The sequence below is a fragment of the Haliotis rubra genome, unplaced genomic scaffold, assembly GCF_003918875.1.
Source record: "Haliotis rubra isolate DU_JTF1 unplaced genomic scaffold, ASM391887v1 Scf408, whole genome shotgun sequence".
Taxonomy (NCBI): Eukaryota; Metazoa; Mollusca; class Gastropoda; order Lepetellida; family Haliotidae; genus Haliotis; species Haliotis rubra.
In genome coordinates, this window is record NW_025767089.1 from 902,740 (window position 1) to 926,501 (window position 23,762).

General features: G+C 45.7%; 1 protein-coding gene across 1 annotated transcript in view; it reads right to left on the reverse strand.

Moving 5' to 3' along the window:
- Positions 1-37: 37 nt before the first annotated feature.
- LOC124287916 (b(0,+)-type amino acid transporter 1-like) overlaps positions 38-23,762 on the reverse strand; it is a 41,667-nt gene continuing 17,942 nt past the window's right edge. The window contains exons 7-13 of the mRNA XM_046724403.1: positions 23,399-23,443; positions 22,549-22,672; positions 20,692-20,795; positions 19,839-19,935; positions 3,900-4,049; positions 2,699-2,867; positions 38-1,526 (exon numbers count right to left, since the gene is read on the reverse strand). Coding sequence (XP_046580359.1) covers positions 1,459-1,526; positions 2,699-2,867; positions 3,900-4,049; positions 19,839-19,935; positions 20,692-20,795; positions 22,549-22,672; positions 23,399-23,443 — 757 coding nt within the window. The 3' untranslated portion in view covers positions 38-1,458. The remainder of the gene's footprint in view (positions 1,527-2,698; positions 2,868-3,899; positions 4,050-19,838; positions 19,936-20,691; positions 20,796-22,548; positions 22,673-23,398; positions 23,444-23,762) is intronic.

The following is a 23,762-nucleotide window of genomic DNA, read 5'->3' on the forward strand; positions in this document are numbered from 1 at the left end:
CACTGATACAATAATGGCACAAAATCACAAGAAACAATTTGAGTATAAAATGTTTTATTATACAAACCAGATGCGTCTGGGATACAGGGATGGGATATTGCTCCTTCGTGTGAATGAAATCTTCCTTGATAGGAAACGTAACCAATGCAATACAGTTCCATTGTGGAAACAAACGCTCGATGTAGGTACATATAGGTACATCGTACAGTAATAACCCAGATAACTGACAATGTTACCATACATTTTTACCATGGGGCCACATGAAGAGATGTTTGAGCATACTGACCCCTCATTGTTAGCCCGTTTCTATCTAAAACCAGGATTTTGTAATTAGCAGGGTATTGTATTACAATTTTCCCAAAATGACATTTTTTTAAAATGGCAACGAAACTAGCTGAATAATAATATCTATGTGCTACCAAAAATGTTTCAAAACCACAAGATGAATGTTTGTATGACAATGATTTATCATGACATGGCGGAGCAGTTATAGTCACGTGACAAAATGGGGTGTTGTTCAACTTACTTTTATACTAAACATACAGAGGGCCGTCAAATATACGTAAACTACAACTACACTGCCAAAATGACATTTACAAATCAATGTAGAACCATTCGAAGGATATTCCTTTGTAAATATACAGAATTTAACTGCGTTCTGTGACATTAGACGATCTGAAAGGGGGTAAACAGGACACGTCCATCTAATATAAAATCATTTGAAATGTTAAGTGTGGTTGATAAATAGGCTTTCTTCATTCTTAGACTTGGACCTGACAGCGTACCTAGCTATGACTAAACTGAGTGGTAAGTTTGTCTTCATTAACTTTAAGTAGAGAATATTATACGTGCGTGACCTATTGGACTTCTTCATAAGTTAAAACTGCTCAAGGGGGCGGTGGGGTAGCCTAGTGGTTAAAGCGGTGGCTCGTCACGCCGAAGACCCGGGTTCGAATCCCCACATGGGTACAATGTGTGAAGCCCATTTCTGGTGTCCCCCGCCGTGATATTGCTGGAATATTGCTAAAAGCGGCGTAAATCCAAACTCAGTCAGTAGTACTGCTCATATGTACATCAGCATAAAATCAGCACAGGTAAAGACTTGCTGACACTGATATTAGAAGAAGCTTTAGAAAATACGTTTCAAACATATTTCATCCTTGCCTACGCTTCACATCAAATGTTCTTATAATTTCAAAACACTGTACATTTTCTTACAATTTCTAGAAATGTTGCTATTTGCAATGCTATATATTATGAATCTCCATTTGGCCATTATAATGCTCTTTCTTTCATAAAAGAGTCCTAAACCACTCGTCAGTTGATTATTCTGGTTAGCAATGACCGTTATGTAATTCAAGATATGCAGAGCACATACGTCTCTGTATCAACAGATGGTAACAACTGCAGGGGTTCTTATCACAGACTGGAGGTAACTCCAAGGATCGTGTAGGCATCTTAGGAATCAGGCTCGACCCTTGATGGGACAATCTCTAAAACCAACTGACACCATTCCGTTATTTTATCTGAAACGTAGAAAATACAATTAATTGTTGTGGCTTTTTTCATGTTATTCTATACTACTAAAATGAATAAAAGTGACAAAACCCTTTCCGCATCCAGAAGATATTTCTACGGAAAGCAGACTCGATTGTACAATTCCGACTATGTCAAGAGAATGTGTTTATGAACCATTATTTAATGGTGATGATTCTTTCTTAAAAGTACGGGAGCGTAGGGATAGCCTAGTGGACCCAGGTTAGATGCCCCACATGGGTACAATGTGTGAAACCCATTTCTGGTGTAACCCGGCCGTGACATCGTTATATGCTGGTGATGATGAGACCAACACTTGAACTACCAAAACCTGGAACCTTTAGGTTGAAATGTACAAGTGGGATATAGAAGATGAGACTAGCATAAACCCGATCAAAACCTGACTTTACCAAAACCTGGAACCTTTAGGTTGAAATGTACAAGTGGGATATAGAAGATGAGACTAGCATATATCAAAACCCGACTTACCAAAACCTGGAACCTTTAGGTTGAAATGTACAAGTGGGATATAGAAGATGAGACTAGCATATATCAAAACCCGACTTACCAAAACCTGGAACCTTTAGGTTGAAATGTACAAGTGGGATGTAGAAGATGAGACTAGCATATATCAAAACCCGACTTACCAAAACCTGGAACCTTTAGGTTGAAATGTACAAGTGGGATATAGAAGATGAGACTAGCATATATCAAAACCCGACTTACCAAAACCTGGAACCTTTAGGTTGAAATGTACAAGTGGGATATAGAAGATGAGACTAGCATATATCAAAACCCGACTTACCAAAACCTGGAAATGTACCTTTATCAAAACCCGACTTGAAATGTAACAAGTACAAGGGATGTAGAAGATGAGACTAGCATATATCAAAACCCGACTTACCAAAACCTGGAACCTTTAGGTTGAAATGTACAAGTGGGATGTAGAAGATGAGACTAGCATATATCAAAACCCGACTTACCAAAACCTGGAACCTTTAGGGTTGAAATGTACAAGTGGACTTACCATGGGTTGAAATGAATATAGAAGATGAGACTAGCATATATCAAAACCCGACTTACCAAAACCTGGAACCTTTAGGTTGAAATGTACAAGTGGGATGTAGAAGACGAGACTAGCATATATCAAAACCCGACTTACCAAAACCTGGAACCTTTAGGTTGAAATGTACAAGTGGGATATAGAAGATGAGACCCCCGATGACAAAGAGGAAAGCGTACAGGAACTCAATCCTGGGATCCTCCACTATTGGGGCAATGATCAGGTACAGAGAAATCAGCAGCATGATGATTGGGATTGGGATTGGAACCTGAAACACAGAACATACAACTGGTTCCTTCAATTCCCACTGGGCCAATCTGTTTGGTCAGTTCCAAACATTTCACACCTTCATACGTTAACGTACTTACTGGACAACAGAAGCAGCAAATGTTAAATATTACCCAAGATTGCCACCGTGTCTCATGGTAAAATTGTCCTATTGTAGAATTTATTACAGGAAATTTATGAAATAGATATAAGTGGCTGGTCAGGCTTCTCGCATTACAAACTTTGTGATTTACCAATACACAAATAATGGGGATGATAAAACCTTTAAAGAACGATGTAGCGGCAACAGAACGAATCCAATAGATTGGAATTTATCCTTGGAATGACCAAAAGCCATGAACTCCTTTCTGTATTCAACAAAAATCTCTGCCAGAACCATCAATGCCATTACAGCTGTATCATGAGCATGCCCTTATTATCCCGGGGGTGGTGGGATAGCCTACTGGTTAAAGCGTTCACTCGTCACGCCGAAGACCCTGATTCGATTCCCCTCATGAGTACAATGTGTGAAGCCCATTTGTGGTGTCCCCCGCCGTGATATTATTGATGGAATATTGCTAAAGGCGGCGTAAAACTCAACTCACCCTTCACCCCGGATCTCTTTTTCTGGAAATGATACGTTGAAAAGGACATTTGTTAATCCGGATTGTAGTTTGCTATAGGATACCGTTCTGATTACCGGGGGGGCGGTGGGGTAGCCTAGTGGTTAAAGCGTTCGCTCGTCACGCCGAAGACCCGGGTTCGATTCCCGAAATGGGTACAATGTGTGAATCCCATTTCTGGTGTCCCCCGCCGTGATATTGCTGGAATATTGCTAAAACGCGGCGTAAAACCATGCTCACTCAATCACTCACTCTGATTACCGGGGCTCTTCTCAATTCGTTAAACAGGCGAAGTAATGGATGCATAAAATATGTGACCTTCTTCAATCTTGACGAGGCCAAGGTAGCTGTCTCTAGTCTCCATGACGGTTGAGTGAAATGAGCATTTACCAAACCCGGAAAACCGTTACCTTATACGACCGTTCAGCATCCTTCATCCTGAACCTAAGGACGATGAGGGAAAGGAAGGTCATGCCGTAAAACATCCAGGCGGTGAAGCTGAAGAAGTCGATGAGGCCGCTGATATCCCCGGGGATGATCATGAGGAGGGCGATGAAGATCTACGTAAAATATCAGTGATTATTCCCAGCATAACCCAGTGAGGTCAGTCATACAGGTCAACAAGTGGTGGTGGAATTATGTTTAACGTCGTGCTTGAGAATATTTCGCTCATATGACGACGTGCATGCGTGTGTATGTGTATGTGCGGCTGCTTGTACTAGCCCAGACTGAAGCTGGTTTTATAGTGCTAGCCCACTGAGATACCATGCCGCAGTGAAGCATGAATACCCCACTCAGACACATTATACTGACTCCGAGCCGACCAGTCCTTGTTGTACCCATTAATGCCGAGCGCCAGGCAGGGACCAACAAGTACCATATTTTAACGTCTTTTGGTATGACGCGGTCGGGGATCGAACCCGCGACCTTCCGCTCTCCGGGCGGACGCTCTAACCACTACACCACGGAGGCGGTGGTCAACAAGTAACTTCAATACTTCTTCCGTTAAAGAAGAAAATCATGTAAATCTCTGGGTAAACATAACGAACGCACATCATTTGTTTATGTAAATGTACAACCTCAAGAACCAGCAAATCTGTAAAAATAATTAAGAAGACAACAATAGTGACTTTACAAACTGCTTATTTAATCACCATTTACTAAAACTATAAACTAGTTTAGCGCAATATAATTCAACTTTAGTCGGGAGGATAAATATTGCTGAGTTTCAAATTACATGTATATGCAATAGAGTCGCGTTATATATTCTAGAGCAGGTATGTCGTGCATACGTCCACAACACGGGAGTAGCGTAACCACAATGTACCCATGAATAACAGTTTAAACATAAAGTTGAAGAACCCGTGAAGATCCGGGTTAGAATTGATCTTCAGTAACCCATGCTTGTCGTAAGAGGCGACTAACGGGATCGGGTGGTCAGGCTCGCTGACTTGGAGTAGTATATACAATGGGGGTTCTGGATCACTTTCAACCAAAGCCTCTGCAAAGCCTTATTTCACAAGTAAGGCTTTGGTCGGACCCTTAGCTCTTGATACCATTACCCCTACTATAAAAAAGTTTGGGACGATAGCGGGATACGAACGCACCTCCTAGCCGCACCGGGGACATGGCTGGAGTGTGTTGGTATCCTGGGATTGCACCATCCAATACTGGGCTGCGCCTAACGTGCCGCTATGGCACTATTGTGCCGCTATGCCATGTTTACCTCGATGAAACAGTTTAATGTGAATCGCCTATGATCTCTTTGGTGTTTGTAATAAAGGCTTGCCGGGCTTTTTTCACCCCTTGTTCTATGTACTTTTTTTTCTCGTCCTCGCTGATAGTAGACTTACGAGACTTGGATCGAATCTCTTGTTTCATTTTGTTATATTTTGTGAGTTCAGAGAGGATTGAACTAAATTCCTCCTCTGAGATCTTACTGTCAGTGAGTGCAGTGGAAATACGCTCACTTACTGTGTTCAGCTTTGCTTCGGCCAGAACTCTGATCTCGTCGTGTTTCAATGCCTTACGATGCAGTCTGCGGGATGCAAACTTAAGCACCAACCCTAACACCCCTGCCACCCCAGCTGTTATTTCAATGCCTAGCACTACGGGGGTAGCCACGATGGTAGCTAACAACCCAACACCTGCTGCTCCCAGCCCCATGCTGGTTGCCATAAGGGCAGTGTCAGCCCCGTCCACGATATTGAAAGCTCTATGGTACTTCTTACATAGTGCTTTACGCGTGTCGCGGTCTTGTTCTAGTTGGCGTTTCACATCACATAACTGCCTCAAACGGAACCCGTCTACGGTTTCCAGGGTCTTCGCTACTTCCTCTACGACTGGGTATAGCCCCATCCTATAATATATATTACAAAAGATATTTTAATTGGGTTTCATTTAACAGTCGATCAACGTACTTGAGGCTTATAAGGAATAAATCCTCATGTAGGAAAATAGGTGAGAATTTAATAGGTAACTCTGCAGCCACAATAGCCCCCTCGTCGGGGGTTAGTGAGTGGGTTATGGAACCCGTTGAGGGGTCCAGTTGTATGATGATACGGTAACGTGTTCTATTGGTCTGGGGAAACCAGAGTACTCTGACCCCAGGTAAAAGTTGTTGTAATTCCTTATTACTATTAACTCTATCGAGATAGACTTCTATGATAAGTGTGGAGCCTGGTACCATAGACGGAATCCCTATGTGCCCGTAGCAGTCATACCTTAACTCACCCCCGTGGAATGACTGTAACCTATTGGGTAAAACCGGGCTTAGTATCATCCTTGTATTAGGCCCCGGAACGAAACACGCGGGCAAGATACCGCTGTTCTTAATTTCAGAGATGTAACTTTGTTCCTTTAATGTGATATAAGGTGAGGTGAGGGTTAAGTTGACTAACCATTTGGGTTCTTTAAAATCTGATAACGACACCCGCCTATACACATTGTCTTTCAAGTGCAGGATGTATAAGGTGTCTTCCTCACCAGGCTGATCGGAATCCCTCCGTATCCCCTAGGTCGTTAAGCGTAGTGTTGGGGCGATGACTGGTCATTGCTATAATACTACTACGATATAGTTTCCAACTGGTTTTCTGATAATAGTTCAGGGGTGAACTTCACCCCCATGAAGTGTATGTTGTCAGGTAGGAAGATCTTGGTTAGTGATATCGTGTTTTCCACGATCACGGTGACACCCTGCAGACTGGTGTTGGAGCCGACACCCATCCGCACGTAAACTGTGCAAACGTGATACTGGTGTCGTTTCACCCACCCGAGTTTGACCCCCCTTCACGATCTCGACATCATTCCCCGATGGTTCCCCTAGGTAGACTTTGATGATCAGTGTTGAGTTCGCCGGTAGACTCTCCAGTATCCTGACCACACCTTCAAATTCAGACACCAACTGCAATGTCACGTTTTGTATTCCCGGTTTACTCGATAGCATGTGGGCTGCCATACTGGCGACTGGGCTGATGGCTACGCTACGTTTCTGAGTCGGGACGTAAGCCACGAGCAGGGTTCCGTTGTTAACGACTTTGTTTAGGTGGTTGTCTTTGTTATCCGTGAACACGTAGGGGGAGCCGAGCCTAATATTGAGAAACCAGTCGTCTTTATCTGGTAACAACACCCACTTGTCATCTTCGGTGAAGACGAGCGTATATGGCTTGTTTCGGGCGACGGTAGTGCTCTCAACATCGTCTAAGTCGAACAGTTTGCCCCCGAACGATGGGTATATTATCCATTTATCATCCCCGGTGGTGACTAGGGTGTACCGAGTGTTGACTGTCGCTCTTGTGGTATCTACTATATCACCTAGGGCTCCACCGGAGGGGACTTCAACGCGTTTGTAAATGTTGTTTTTCAGTTGTAAGGCGCATAATTTACCATCTACTCCGAGCCGTCAAATCCGCGTGTGTCCCCGAGGTCGGAGATCCCCACATTGACGCATTTTTTCACCCCGGGCCCTTGTGCGCTGGTCATTTTATGTGAAGCGTTAAGCTGAGGTATCCTATATTGACGGGATTATGATTTATATCTAACACCGATATTATCAGCTCAGGTATGTTGCCCTGAGTCAACCTCTTATACTGCCGCGGTGAAAACGACTCAGTTCTACCGTCGTTGTATTTCTCTGTTTTCACCGGCACTGCTCTCAGTATAGTGGAAGGGTGACCCCCTTGAATGTTGTACGTTGTGCTCACCTGGCCGAGATGAATGTACAGCTCTCGGTACGGTACTAGGTCGGGTAACTTCGTACCTGTGACGGTTGTTGTTGGTTTTATCTCGTCAGGCGGTATACCGAGTGTCCTCGCCAATGGTCGACCGAGTCTCAAGGAGTTTCTTCCGTTGTTGATTAACACCACTGTACCGTTTGAGTCGTTCATCTTGAGTTCGGCTCCCAGGGGTTTGAAGACCTCGTCGCTTAGCGAGCACACGCTGTAGTAGCCGTCAGTTATCTGGCTGCGAGCTCCACTGACGAACAGCTTATTGTTGCTGGCGTTGATGTTAGTCCATTGCGGTAGGTAGGTGATATCGCAGAGTGCGACTTCGAGTTGACCCGACGTGTTATCGATCGCGTGCGTCAGCTGAACGGCCTCGCCGCTCGTTATTCCTGGAAGTGTTATGTACATGTTAGAGTATATATGCTCATTATATAATAGTTTTAAAATGTACTCCCCTGGAGTGTTTTACCCTAAACTGGATATAGATTTCCCCCACATGAAGATCGTGGTCGCTGATGGGATGTATTTCAACGCCCAGCTTTTAGATGTGTTCAGCCTGTATAAATTTTCGGTGACTAACGCTAAGGTAGTTCATGCTTGGTTCAACAACCCGATGCAGTTCTGGCAGAATCAACTCAACTTCGCCGTGTGGTGCGCTACAACGGGGTGTGGTGTGACATTAACCGACACTCGGCGTGGACCGCTGAGTCAGTCTGTGTTCACGCTCCACGGTACTACCAGGTCAGGCGTATCCTTAAAGAAATCAGCGCTCCGGTCCCACAGGACAACGCATGGAACGCAGTAAACAACAAGTACGATAGGCGGGCCTACGAACGGATTTGCAACGAATTCGAACTAAACACGAAGACGGATTGGCGTTTGCCGGGACCAAACCACGGGTTGGGTATCCCCATCGTTCACAACATGCACCTCGTGGATGCCAGCGAGAAGTTGAAAGAATGGGGATACAAGTCGTATCATCACCTCACAACGAACGAGTGGGATGACCGTTACATGGCTTTCGACAACAGTAAGGATTACCGAGTCTGGAGGTTCGAGCAGGGGGCAGCGGATGGCTGGAAAAAGTTCATGCTGGACACGTCGAAAGGGTTTACTCGTGCCGGTGTAATCAGGTTGAACGACTCGATTCGAACGTACGTGTGGGCGCTGTTGGGTGCGCAGACGCAAACGCGTTCCAGTATTATCGGTAAGGGGACTGCTTACGACGCTCAGAAACAGTTCGTTGTCAACGTAGGGGATGCTATCAATGCTCCAGTTGATCTCCCGAGTGCCATCAAACGCTACCAAAACGTGTTGGAATATGCCAGGTCGAAAGTCGACTACGTGTTCGACGTGGGGTTGTACATGGCTCCGAGTGATATGCAACTGAGAGTAAAAAAAGTGGTGGGCTACAACAACGAAATAGTTGTAGCCACGGCGGACCAAAAGTTGGGCGTCAACCTCGATGTCAACGTCCCCCACGTCCCACCACCCACGACCGGCGAAACGGGTATAGTGGCGCCACCCCCGGAGCCTAGGGTGCAACCAACACACCCACAGCCCCATCCTGCAGCGTCCAATCAGCAGCACATCGACCGTAAAACAGCCCTGGTGGTTGGTGGGGTAGCTTTGGGACTTATTTGGTTAAAAATTTCTTAGCCACTACGTACACCAAACCCACCATGGCGGCAATGGCTGCCCATAGGTTTTGACTGAGCCACGTGGCAGTTTTAGCCAAAGCGCTCAGCAGCCACGAGACGATGCTACCCAGGATGCCGGGTAGGGCTTCGGCGGCCTTACCAGCCAGTTTAGCCAGGGCTTCCCCTAGGGATTTCAGGTGTTTTTTTATCCAGTCTTTGACACCACCTGTGGGTGTTGGTGTGCCACCAGGGTTGATATTATGAAGCCCAATGCAGTCAGAATGCTGGCGATGGTGATGCCTTGCTCTCGGAACAGGATCCGAATCCTGTCAGCTAGCGTGGTGTCTTCATTTAGGACTCGATCGATGGTTTCCCGTACTCTACTGATCTGTGATCGGAGCGCTTCCCGGTTAGAGGAAGCGGATTCCAACCAAGTCCGTCTCTCGTCTTCCAAGTTTTTTATTCTCTCCTCGATACGGCGTTTCATATCACCATCCGCTTCGGTGAGTTTTATTTTCTCGCGAGCAATGTGCTCATCGATTTCGTTAAGTTTCCCCATGTTGTTCACGAGTTCTCCGCGTACATGTTTCAAGGCTTCGTCTAGGCCTCGCAGTTCCCTCAGGGGAAATTCGAGACCCGGCAAGGGTTTGTCATGGTACGTGGCCAATATTTTCTCGATACTGTCCGACGTTTCTTTAGCACGTTGGGGTATATCACCTTCATCGCCTTTGGGTCTGGCTGCTTGCAGATCTTGGATGACCTTCGGGGGAAGCTTTGACCGTGCGCCACCGTAATCTATGAAGCCTAGTTCATCACGGATCAGCTGACCCCCACCAGGGCGACTGGTGAGTGTTGACAAAGCATACGGCTTCCCGTCTTTTTTTATGATATCGACCCCCGGGTGAGCCTTCAATCGCAGCGTGCCCTTCTTATCGACGGTAAACTTGGCATAGTCCCTTCCCAACGGCTTGATGTTGTCTCTATTTTCAACTGCGTCGTAATAATCGTCGACAGCAGGCTGTACAAGTTCAGTACTTAAGGGGGTAGTGAATGTGGTGTCATCCTCGAATACCTGGGCACTATCATCCCACATATCATCCATAGGTATGTACTCTGCCATTATTTAGTATTAAAACTTATATATTTCATTTATATAACAATGTACGGTAGAAAACTAGATCCTTTCAGAAGGTCGAGAGAGCCTCTAGGCGTCAGAGCCGTGCGCCAGTCGGTGACCATCACCAACAATCCCAGCAAGATAGACCAGAACCAAACGCTGCTGGTTAGATTTCCAAACCTTGGCGAGAATGACCTCATTGTACCAGGCACGGTTCGACTGGCGTTCAACCTCACGTTGACCTCCACCAATGACAAACGTGAGCTAGTGCGGAACGTAGGTCGAGCCATTATCAAGAAAACCACCATCAAGATCAGCGGTAACGAGGTGCTGAGCATCGACGACAGCGACGTGTTTCACTGCTACGGGGATCTCTGGAAAAGCGAGGGAGAACGTGTCAATGACGTGTACCAGGGTATCAGCAAATCGACCCGGTTGCGCATTGGGTATAGCTTCACGCAAGACCAGCTAGACAAGCTATCGGACGGTGAAAAGGCCATCGCTCAAGCGTACGGGAACCGGTTCTGCGTGCCGCCGACTTCGAAGTTGCTCACGGGCACGCCGCCGCTTTACCAGGCCGCTGGTTGATAGGCTTGAATACGAAGCTAACGCTTAACGACTACAGCAAAGTAGTGCGCGACGCCGAACGGCGATGAGGCCAGTTACGCCATAGATAACATCTCTCTGGAGTTTGACATGGTCACTAGCCCGGAGCTGGCCAGGCAGGTTCGAAGCCAGTACTCTGGGAAGATGGCCATCCTGTGCGACCGCATACTGAGGCATAGATCAGTCGTGCGAGATAAGAGCGACACTGTGTGGAATATCAACCTGAACGTGCCGGCGCGATCGATGAAAGGCATCCTGGTCGTCCCCGTGGAGGATTACGAGCCGTTCCGGAGGGACAGCGAGAAGTTTTTCAACCCCGAGATTGAAAAGGTGGAAGTGACCATCGAGGGCGTGCCCAACCAGCTGTTCAGTCATGGTATAAGGGCATACCAGCAGTGGGATGAGATAAATAAGCTACCAGCCAAACAACACCACATAACCAAAGACCTGGACCTATCCTCCGTGAAGATCGGCGAGTACCTGACCACCAAGTACGCGCTGTGGTTGGACATGCGATCCACGGATGACGATAAACTGCATGGTAGCGGCCGCCGCATAGACAACGGTAGTGAGGGGATAACAATCCAGATTACCAAGAAGGCTCAACCCGCTGGCAAGTTGAAATTATATCTGTACGTGATTATGGACGCGCAACTTAATATAGACAATGGGAGATTCGTCCATCTATTGATCCTACTGGTTTACCCCGCGACCAACACTGCGCCATAGTGTGCGGGCAGACTGGTTGTGGGAAGACCGTTTTCGTGTTGGATATGTTGGAGGGGTACTACAGGGATGTGTTCGACCACATCGTTATCATGTGCCCTACTCTGAGCATGAATAAAACGTACACGGAAAGACCTTGGGTGATGACGGACCCGGACGTACACAGAGTCGACCCGGGACCACGTCTGCAGGACTGGTTGAAAGCTTACCATATGAAATTTAAAGGGGAGTCGACGCTGTTCATACTGGACGACTGCAGCGCTAATCGCGAGATAACAAAAAAAGAGAGATATGCTATCGTACCTGGCCTTCTCCGGCCGGCATGCAAATCACAGCGTCTGGGTGCTAACGCAGAAGTTCAACTCGGTGTTGAAAGACCTCAGGGAGCAGACGCGATGGGTGGCCTTATTTCACTGCAAGGACAGAGATTCGTTCGAGGAGTGTTTGAGAGAGAACGATGTGATGAGCAAACATGATAGGGAACGTGTGAAGAAACAGCTCGCTGAAACTAAACACGCTAAGCTCGTGCTCAAGACCGACCAACCCGTGGCCTATAGGGTGTTTTAGCTCAGCAATGCTTAGCAATGCTTAGTAAATGCTAAGCAAAGCTAAGTAAAGCTTAGCAATGCTTAGTATAAATACTTAGCATTTAGTTATAGCTATGGTATTTGAAGTGTTTGTCGTGTGCAACTTAACCTTCATTTCCCTGTGTTTCGCCTATATCGTATATTATATAGTTAAAACTAAATCTTACTTGTTACATTATAAGATGGAGTGTGATGAACTGCTCGAACAATTGTTGGTACCCCAATCACCACAGGTGGACGATGATAAGCGAGAGAAACTGGTGGCGTTGGCTGTTGGCGGCAAAGCCAAACATTACTTTGGAGACTACACTCCCCCGATAAAATTCACAAAATGTCAGCTGAAGAAATCGATAAACTGTACGCTAGATACGAGTCCCGGCTCGGAGCAGAGATGACAAAGACAATAGGATCGGCTATGACCCAGATATACACTGGTATTGCGTCATACTTCCTTCCCATTCCCCAGGAACGCCGACTTTACCTGTGGGAAGACCTTGAGAAAGACCCATTTATCGAACACGCCTTGAGCTCTATTAGCTGCGAGCTGTACCACAAATACGGTATGTTGTTAGCCCCGGTTACGGCGGCGATTATCACGGCAAAGCATTGTCAATTTGAGAGGAAAAATAATAATAATAGTATAGATGGATGCTGCACAGGAGGAGATGGGGGGAAACCCCCAAGGAGGAGACCCCACCCCAGACCCCTTCAGAGGGGATCCCACAACTGGGGGAGACCCCAAAGTTGGGGGAACTCCAACTGGAGGTGACCCCTACAGTAACCAGGCAGAAGAACCCTAAGAGAGTAGCTGCCGGTAAAAAACGGTGGTGTAACCAACATAAAATTATCAGGGTGACTCACCCGACCCGACTCTTGTTGGCTGTAGGCGTAACTGCTGCCGTGGTTATCTCGTGGTTATATACACGACACAGGGATCCCGGGGAGGGAACCCCTCACAGGGATTCCGGGGAGCCCCCCACAATTAGAGGTCAACCCACATATCATGTTATAATTTAATATTTTATATCATATACATAATGTCTGAGGGGAAAACGTTCGTCAACGACGCATACCACGCCACAGTGGTCGCCAGTCTAGCCGTAGGATACGCTCGGTTGACTAAAATGGTGCTTAAACAACCAACTATCAAGCTAGATTTCAACCTGCAGGATATGGGTATGCTTATAATGAACCTTGGTATGGCGATGGCTACAAAAGACATCCTAGTAAAACAAGGGATACTACCTGAAAATATTATGAAGTAAATATAGGATGGCTACGATTGCCATGATGGTTGGTGGGGCGTTAGTAAATGCCCTAGCATTTTCCGGGAGTAATTTCCTCTTCTCGAAACTACGAGAGTCACACGCGGCTGAAATACAGGAAGAAAGAAAGCGGCATAATCTCGCTATTGAGAAATTACAGGCCGCACAATCCGAGTACGTTAAAAGACGCCTCCAGAGGATCGATTACATTAACGAACAACTCAGGCGTGAAAACCATGCCGTTCAAACATTCCACGATGTCGACGAGGCAGCGAGAGAATACTTCTTATTAACAGGTAAAAGGCTGCAACCGCTCAATAAACCCACACTCGCTCAGTACTACACGCCATCCAAGGGGCAAATGGACCGTGAACTGGTATTCATAGCGCTGGGTATAGCAGCGACTGCGTTGGTTGCGAAACAATTAGACTAAGTACTCATATAAGTATGCTAAACATGAGACCTGCTCCATACCGATGCGAATACATACTTATGGGGAAGAAAGAAGCCTGTGGTAGGAAATGCAGGACTAGGGGGTACTGTTGGTTCCACATGGGAAGCCCTAACTACGCGTGTTCTGTGTGTGGTATAGGGGTTAAAGGGCACTACTGCTTATGTAAAGCTCACGGGGCGAACGTAGTCAGACATCATCTCATCTACGAGAATAAAAAGGCCTACATAAAAGAACGTAGGCGACTTCTCAAGATAGCAGTGTAAGGCTGGAGGAGTTACCTCCCTTTGACAGTGGCCTAGTTAGAGATTATACACACCTACGTATAGCTATGTTTGTGGAAATTGAGCCCAGGGAAGGTTGCCTGAGAAGCTGGCAGATGGATGTGGGGAAAAGTATAGATATCAGTGTCCTCAAACCCATGATTGTTAGTGAACTATATAAGGGGTGCTCGTTTACAATCATGGTAAAAGTAGGGTTTGATGTGCCATGGGCTGGGCACACTTGGAATTACTTTGATGGGGGGGCGAGTAGATGTGCATGGGGATATAGATATACTTGTTGACGACTCGTTGCAAGTAATACAAAACACCCTACTATACTGCGCATGTTCCGGGTGGGCCGAGGGAATAACCGATAAGGTGTATAAGGTGTATTTTTTACCTTTACGGCGGCCCAATTAGACATTGGGCTTCATAGGTGTGTACACAACTATGACTACTGTTGGTGAACTTAAGCGGGTCGCCAGGCAGAGGGGTGTAATTGGGTATTCTCGAATGCCCAAACCAGCATTGTTGAAATTACTAGGTTTAGAAGCCCCTCCTACGGTAAAACAATTAAAAGCTCAAGCAAAACAGCTTGGATTCACGGGTTATTCAAACCTGGGGAGAGCCGGGTTAATCGCATTGTTATCACATACCTCCGGGGCGCTGAACGGTAACCGTCAGCTCCCCACTGTAAAACAACTGAAAGTTCAGGCACGTGATTTGGGGTTAGGGGGATATTCCCGTATGAGGAAACCACAGCTTGTAGAACTATTACGGCAGAATAGAGCTATTGACCTACAGTTCGTGCGCACTGAGCTCGCTGTAGGTAATTATTTAAGAGGCTGGCGCATGTATGTTGATAGGAACATAGATATTATAGATATGAAGCCTCTGATAGTTGATAAAATAAACCAGGAACTAAACAGTCTAGGAAGTATCAAATTTCAAATCACAGTGAAAATGTCGCTCGATAAGCAGGCAGGGAATGGGGTCACTGAGTACGTTCAGCCTTACTTCCGAGGTAAACAGCAGGTCGTGACTCATATAGAGACCATAGACGCATCAATCGATACCAGTTTTCAGCAGATACGGGAATACCTAGAACGCTACACTCGTGTTGTTTGTGTACAGGAATGGGGTCTGGGTGGACTGTAGATAAAATCGATAATGTCTATCTAGACATAGCTAACTACGTGCCGTTCAGAGGCGGGTCATACCTAGACTTGCCTCCCTACTATAGGAAAAAACATGCCATGGTCAACGTCAGGAATAGAGGAGACGATTGCTTGAGGTTAGCTATCAGGTCAGCCTTGTTTCCAGCTGACACTAATTCGAACAGGCCTTCTAGTTATCCCCAAGACGATGGGCTCAACTGGGATGGTATAGATGAACCAACCCCCATATCCCAGATAACTAAAATAGAAAAACAGAATAATCTAGCTATAAATGTCTTTGGGCACGAAGGTAACACAACAATAGTGCACAGAGTAAGCTCAGTGTTGGGGAGGGGGGAACCCCCTCGTGTTATCAATATATTCATGATCCAGCGAGGTGACAAGTACCACTACACATGGATAAAACACTTTAGCAGGCTGTTGTATGACCAATCGGCAAACAGAGAAAAGACCCACTTCTGCGAACGGTGCCTACATGGCTTCACACGAGCTGATTTATTAGAATCCCACCGGGAGGATTGCCAAGGTGTGGGGCAGACGGCTATACGAGTCGACATGCCTAAAGAAGGTGACAATATCCTAAAATTCGGTAACCACAAGAACCAAATGCCTGTGCCTTATATCATATACGCCGACTTTGAAGCCTTGGTTAAACCTGTTGAGGCTGTTGGGGGTACCCCAACCACACTCAAAACACAGGAGCATGAAGCCTGTGGGTTTGGATACGTGGTCGTCCGATGTGATGGGGAAACGAAAGCTCCGGTAGTGTATAGGGGTCCCGACGCGGCTGAAAGGTTTCTTAAGTGTTTGCAGGAGGAAGAAAAAATTATTAGGAACGCACTGTATAGAGTCGCTCCCATGCGTATGACCCAAGCCGACCGGCTAGCTCACGCCTGTAGCACTAACTGCCACGTGTGTGACTCACCACTTAACGGTGATTCGGTGAGAGATCACTGCCACGTAACCGGTAAGTATAGAGGTGCCGCTCACAGCGCGTGTAACCTCAAGCTTAGAATCACCCCTAAGACAATAAACATCCCCGTGATCTTTCACAACTTGAGAGGGTACGACTCTCACTTAATCATGCAGGCCATCGCGAAAATCGATGGAAATATAACGTGTATCCCCAACAACATGGAGAGATACATCTCCTTCAGCTTAAACGGCCTTAGGTTCATAGATTCAGTACAATTCTTATTGTCGTCACTAGACAGTCTGGTCAAGGCCAACGATACCTTCCCTATTACCGATCGATACACAGACGCCGAGACCAGACCCCTGCTTATGAGGAAGGGTGTGTACCCCTATGAGTACATGGATAGTTGGGCCAAGTTCGCCGAGACCAGACTACCCCCCCATCAGAGAATTTTACAGCAATCTGACAGACTCGGAAATATCCCAAGACGATTACTCGCACGCGATTAACGTATGGGATAAACTGGGTTGTGAGAATCTGGGTGACTACCACGACCTGTACTTGAGGACAGATGTACTGCTGTTAGCCGACGTGTTTGAGACGTTTAGGCGGACATGTTTCAAGCAGTATAAACTCGACCCCGCATGGTATTACACCAGCCCAGGTCTGTCGTGGGATGCCTTGCTTAAAAAGACCGGAGTTAAGTTGGAATTACTCACAGATTATGACATGCACCTATTCATTGAGAAAGGCTTGCGAGGCGGGATCTCCATGGCAACCAAACGATACGCGAAAGCAAATAATCAATACGTGAAGGGCTACGACCCTAGCAAGCCAACCAATCATATTCTCTACCTCGACGCCAATAACCTGTACGTCTGGGCCATGAGCCAGTATCTACCCACAGGGGGGATTCGAATGGGTATCGTCCGAGGTCGATGTTATGAGCATCGCACCAGATTCGAACAAAGGTTATATCCTCGAGGTTGACTTGGAATACCCCAAGGCATTACACACATCACACAACAGCTACCCCCTAGCCCCTGAACGTATGAGGGTTAACCCAGACTGGATGTCTGAGAACCAACATAACTTGTTAGGTGGGCGGGTGGCAGACGTTGAAAAACTCGTGCCTAACTTAATGAATAAGACCAAGTACATCGTTCACTATCGCAACCTACAGCTGTACCTGTCGTTGGGTATGAGGCTGACCAAAATACACAGGGTGCTCGTGTTCAACCAGAGCCCCTGGATGGAGCCTTACATCAGAATGAACACAGACCTCCGAAAGCTTGCAACCAGTGACTTTGAGAAAAACCTCTACAAGCTCATGAACAACTCGGTGTTCGGTAAGACTATGGAGAACCTGAGGAAACGCGTGACCGTGAAGCTGGTTCGGTCGAATGAGGAAGACAAGCTCAGGAGACTGATAGCCAGTCCGGCATTCAACCGGAGCAAGATATTCACCGATGACCTAGTTGCCCTACACATGAAGAAAAGCCACATCAAATTCAACCGGCCTGTTTACGTGGGGATGAGCATCCTCGATTTATCCAAACACCTGATGTACGACTTTTACTACAACAAGCTTAAGAAACAGTACGACGCCAGGTGTGAAGTGCTGTACACTGACACGGATTCCCTGCTGATGGAGATTCGAACCGAGGACGTGTACGAGGACATGAAAAAACACCTCGATTTGTATGACACCAGCGACTACCCCAAGGCCCATGCCATACACAGTACGGTAAATAAAAAGGCCCTAGGTAAGATGAAGGACGAGTGTGCTGGCACGCCCATAGCCGAGTACATAGGTTTGAGGCCTAAGATGTATTCCATACTGAAGGCCGACAATGGTGAGATCCGGAAGGCTAAGGGTGTTAAGAAGTACGTGGTTAAACAACACATCAAACACGCCAGATTCAAGGAAGCCCTGTTCAAGACCCGTACATTTAGGCATAAAATGAACACACTTAGACGTGATGGCCATAGGATATACGGACTGACAATAAACAAGACGTCCCTGTCGCCTATGGACACTAAACGTTGGATAGCTATTGATGGGATCAACACGTACGCGTACGGGCATGAGAAAATTGAACCAAGAACGGAACCAGAAAAAGTTTGAGGCTATTTACTACAGCCCGCGTGGGTACTGGAAAGGAGCTAGCGCTGTAGATAAGCTGGCTAAAATGGCGCGAGTACCCCCGGAGGAGGCCAAAGCGTGGCTTGAAAAACAAGCCCTGTGGCAGATCTATTTACCGGCACCACACTACGTGCCTAGAAGGAGGTTCGGTATTAACATACCCAATAGCGTTCACCAGGCAGACCTTAACCATAGTGGACGTGGCCAGTCGCTACAAGGAAGCCGAACCCTTGACTGCGAAAGATTCGGCCCAGGTAGCCAGAGGATTCGAACGCATATACAAACGCAGTCCGCTGACATGGCCAACAGAGCTGCAAGTTGACCCCGGGCGGGAGTTCATGGGTGACGTGTCACAACTGCTAGCCAAACACGATACAAAGGTCAGGCGTGGCACGGCTGGAGCCCATCGCAGCCAAGCCATAGTTGAGAGATTTAATAGGACTTTGGCTGAGCGCTTATTCGGCCATCAGTATGCGAGGGAGATGGCAACCCCAGGAAAACGATCGACTGAATGGGTATCACGGCTCCCTAAGGTGGTGTCGGCAATCAACCATGAAACCACCCGACTCACTGATAAGAAACCGGCAGACGCTATCAAACTAAAATCAATAGTTGCAGAGTCGGCTGCTCCACTGCGTGGAAAAGTCCCAGTTGACACATGTCATCGGTTCCAATTGCGCAGATCGATGTTCGTGCTGTTGATCACTGGATTGTTTGGTCCAGGCTCGGTTATTTACAGACGGCCGCCATATAGCTTGAATATTGCTGAGTGCGGCGTAAAACTAAACTCACCCACTCACTAAAGTTGAAGAAAGTTGACAAAACGCCTCGTACAATATTTTCTCGTACAATTCTGTAATGGTACTGAGTGACATCAAGAATAGATTTTCCAATGCACCGAGTACAATTGTTTTTCAAAACTACATCCCTACACAACGGTGTTCAAGTGGTCTCAATCATAACACGGGCGGCGGGGTAGCCTAGCGGTTAAAGCGTTTGCTCATCACGCCGAAGACCCGGGTTCGACTCCCCACATGGTTACAATGTGTGAAGTCATTTCTGGTGTCCCCAGCCGTGATATTGCAGGAATATTGCTAAAAGCGGCGTAAAACCATACTGAATCATTCACTCACTCACTAATCGTATCACCGTTCTCAGCCACAGACTACAACAAATAGTGACAGTGAAGACCAGGTGAAGAACGGGGATGTCATGGCCTGGCAACACTTACTGTGAACAACATGGAGGGCAGGGGAGTTAACTGCTTGACTTGGATGTAGGACAATATCTCAGGCAGGTTGTTGTCCCTGGCAGAGGCATACACAACTCTGAAAATATAGACAAGTGGAATTGTGGTCAGTTATCATTAATACATATACGCCGGAGCCGTAATGCATGACGGTCAAGAAGATCTTGACTTTATCGTAATCCTAAAGGTATGGAGTAAATATAAATATAGATCGACACTATTAAGTTGGAATATTGCTGAGTGTGACGTTAAGGAACCAAGAACAAAACATTTTGCGAACACGTGACACAACGTTTGTGAAAAAGTCGAAAATGCAGAATTCCATAGTGCTAAAACGAACCACACTCAGCATTTAATGAAATAAATTGTATACACGTTATTGTTGTTTACAAAATGCTGCTTACCAGTCAGGGGTCAGATGTCAACCATTGTCTTCACGTCATAGGGGCGGTGGGGGTAGTCTATTAGTTAAAGCGTTCGCTCGTCACGCCGATCACCCGAGTTCGATTCCCCACATGGGTACAATGTGTGAGGCCCATTTTTGGTGTCCCCCGCCGTGATATTGCTGGAATATTGCTAAAAGCGGAGTAAAACCAAACTCACTCACTCACTCGTGACGTCATAGCATTCCATAATGACGCCATGCCTGTGATACTTCACATAGAAAGATAGTCCTACGCAAACTATCTCTCCGAGGGTATTTGGTAAGAGATACTGTCCTTTTCCCCCACCGGGCAGTCACTGACGGGGTATAACACCGACTTGAACAAGAGTGATGGCATATCGCAGTTTGTCAGTTTCAATGAACCATTCATGCTTTGGTGGCAGCACTAACCTTCCTCCACTGAAGGCTGTTCCATTGGCTGCCCCAAACGTTGACACCATGACAGACAGAGGCATGATGATGGCGGCAGCTCCGAGAACACGGTCTCCCCATGTCTACAACATCGAGGACAACAGTATAAACTGAAGCAGGAAATAACACAAGTAGTTATGGCAGCCATCTTCCAACAACAGCTACACTGGTAACCGGCGCCTCTGGCAGTCATTGTAAGCTCCTATCGAGTATTTACCATATTGACTTGGCATTAGGCAGATCCTGGTAATCTTGGCATTTTGATGTGTGCCTTTAACAGGTATACCACTAACTATCTCAGCCGTTTATGTTATATACACATGTATACTATTGGTGAATAACATGCACGTGAGATTCGTCAATGTCATGAGTTTCATGACATCCCACACACAACACTGAAAAGGATGACTGGTGTTTGGGCAACACGTACACAATCAAAACACATTTAAACATATTGACGTTGTTTGTTTTGTTTTTAAAATGATCCTATCGCACCCCTGTGTACTCTCTTTATACGTCAGTTTATAATTTGTAAACATCATGTTATATGTGACTAATTTCATACTATTTGCTCGTGAACAGCTCTTGACAATGTAAGAAAAGCCCTCATATTGATAAATCTATTTCTGTTATAGGTAGAAGAGACAAAATTCTTTCCACATTCACAGGAAATCTCTGCCCAAAGCAGAGTCGATTGTACAAGTGTGACTATATCATTAACAGATATTCGTATTATGTATATACAGTGGAAACCTGATAAGTAAAATTTCAAGGGACTCGCCAAAATTGTTTACTTATCAGGTATTTTACTTATCCAAACTTATAAAAACCTGCAAATGACAACCATATGCATGTATATGTATGCATATGTAACAATGAACAACTTATCAGGGCTGGCAGTGTATTGTCAACTGCTTGACGCCGGCGAGCTGTAAGCAGGATGTTTGTTTGACTGGAGACTGACACAACTGCCTCTCATGTCGGATTATGTGGTGATCGGTAATTTAGTTATCCAGTCTCTTTTGTTAAGTAAGTTACTTCCAGTGACCGTGAGAGACGTTTAGTTAAGCGGTATCTTTTGTTAAGTAAGTTACTTCCAGGGACCGTGAGAGACGTTTAGTTAAGCGGTATTGTTTACTTATCCGAGTTGAATACATTTGTCGGGACCAAAGAAAAGTGTTTACTTATCAGGTCTGTTTAGTTAAGCGGTCTTTACTTAGGCGGTTTCCACTGTATCATATGCAGTATTACAGCTGTATGATGTTGTTTGTAAACAAATCAGGTCTGAACCAGACAATCCAGTGATTGTCACCATGCGGTACGATGACAGAGCATGTGTTTATGAATCACTATGATACCAGGTGTTCGCGAAAAGGTGAGCGTATTCTGCCCCACCAACTTTTCGTATGAAAGAGAATAAAATCCTGTACTGTTCTGTTCTGAGCTTATACTGGACAAGCTGACCACTCACCACAGTCACACCACTGACAGCTGGCCTTGGATTGGATAGGTGTATACTGGACAAGCTGATCCACTCACCAAAATCACACCACTGACAGCTAGCCTTGGATTGGATAGGTGTATACTGGACAAGCTGACCACTCACCACAGTCACACCACTGACAGCTAGCCTTGGATTGGATAGGTGTATACTGGACAAGCTGACCACTCACCAAAATCACACCACTGACAGCTGTATACTGGACAAGCTGACCACTCACCAAAATCACACCACTGACAGCTAGCCTTGGATTGGATAGGTGTATAGTGGACATGCAGACCGCTCACCACAGGCACATCACTGATAAGTGTATACTGGACAAGCTGACCACTCACCACAGCCACTGCATTGGAGTTTAGCAGCTCCTGTGTAGTCATCACGGTGAGGTAGGAGATGTTGGTCAAGACGTAGAGGATGGTGACGAGAAGGACCCCGAGGATATTGGCACGTGGCAGATTTCTGTAAGCAGATAACGTTGTTTTTCTTAGAATAATACCATAGTCACTTTGATGTTACGATTTGTAGCAAATATTGTTTTTTCATCGAAATTTCTCGTTTTACTTCGATTATTTTTGTTACTTCAAGAGTTTTTTCGTTGTTTCGATTAATTCTCGTTGCTTCGAGTATTTCCTTGTTGCTACATGTTTCTTTAAGAGATTTCGAGTGTTTGAATGTAACTGTGAAGTATTGACAAAATATTGGAAGTAAAGAGAAATGAACCGAAATGTCAAGTTTTTGAAAGAAACTTAAAGTAACGAGAATTACTCGAAGCAACGAAAAATTATCGAAATTTCAGGAAAATCTTAAAATTTCAGGAAAATGTTAAACTAAGAAAAATTCTCGAAGCAGCGAGAAAATAATCAAAGGTACAAAAAACCCAAAACAATTGAAATAACTTGCATATACTCCTAAACACTCACAAAATAATCAAAGCAACAAGAAATTTCGCTGAAAAATATTTTATGCAACAAACGTGGCCGCAATAGGCTTTAGTATGACCTGACTTGAGAAATATAACTGGGATGAAATACACGAATGTTTAAGATATAACTACTTTGGAAATCACAGAGTACAAAGTGGGCAATCTTACTCGTAACTTTTTGGATCAACGCACCAGTATCATCAATAACGAAATCAATATATGCATGCATTGTCACTTATAGATTCATATGGTAATTTACTCACTTGGCTGGATCTTCAAGTTCTTCTGTAACGTAATTGAGATTGTTCCTGTGAAAGAAAATCTGTTTAGTTCACAGTGTACGGGATATACTGACGAGCGTACTTTCTGAATAGCGAGACGCCCATATGAGACATAAAACATAAGAATAACTATTGTTATCAGTTTGTTTGTTGTTTTATGCTGCACCCTGCTATATTCCAGCTATATAATCAAATCTAGACCAGACAATCCAGTTATCAACATCATGAGCATCGATCTACGAAACTGGGATACAATGACATGTGTCAGCCAAGTCAGCGAGCCTGACCACCCAATCTCGTTAGACGACAAGCATGGGTTGCTGAAGACTAATTCTAACCCGGACCT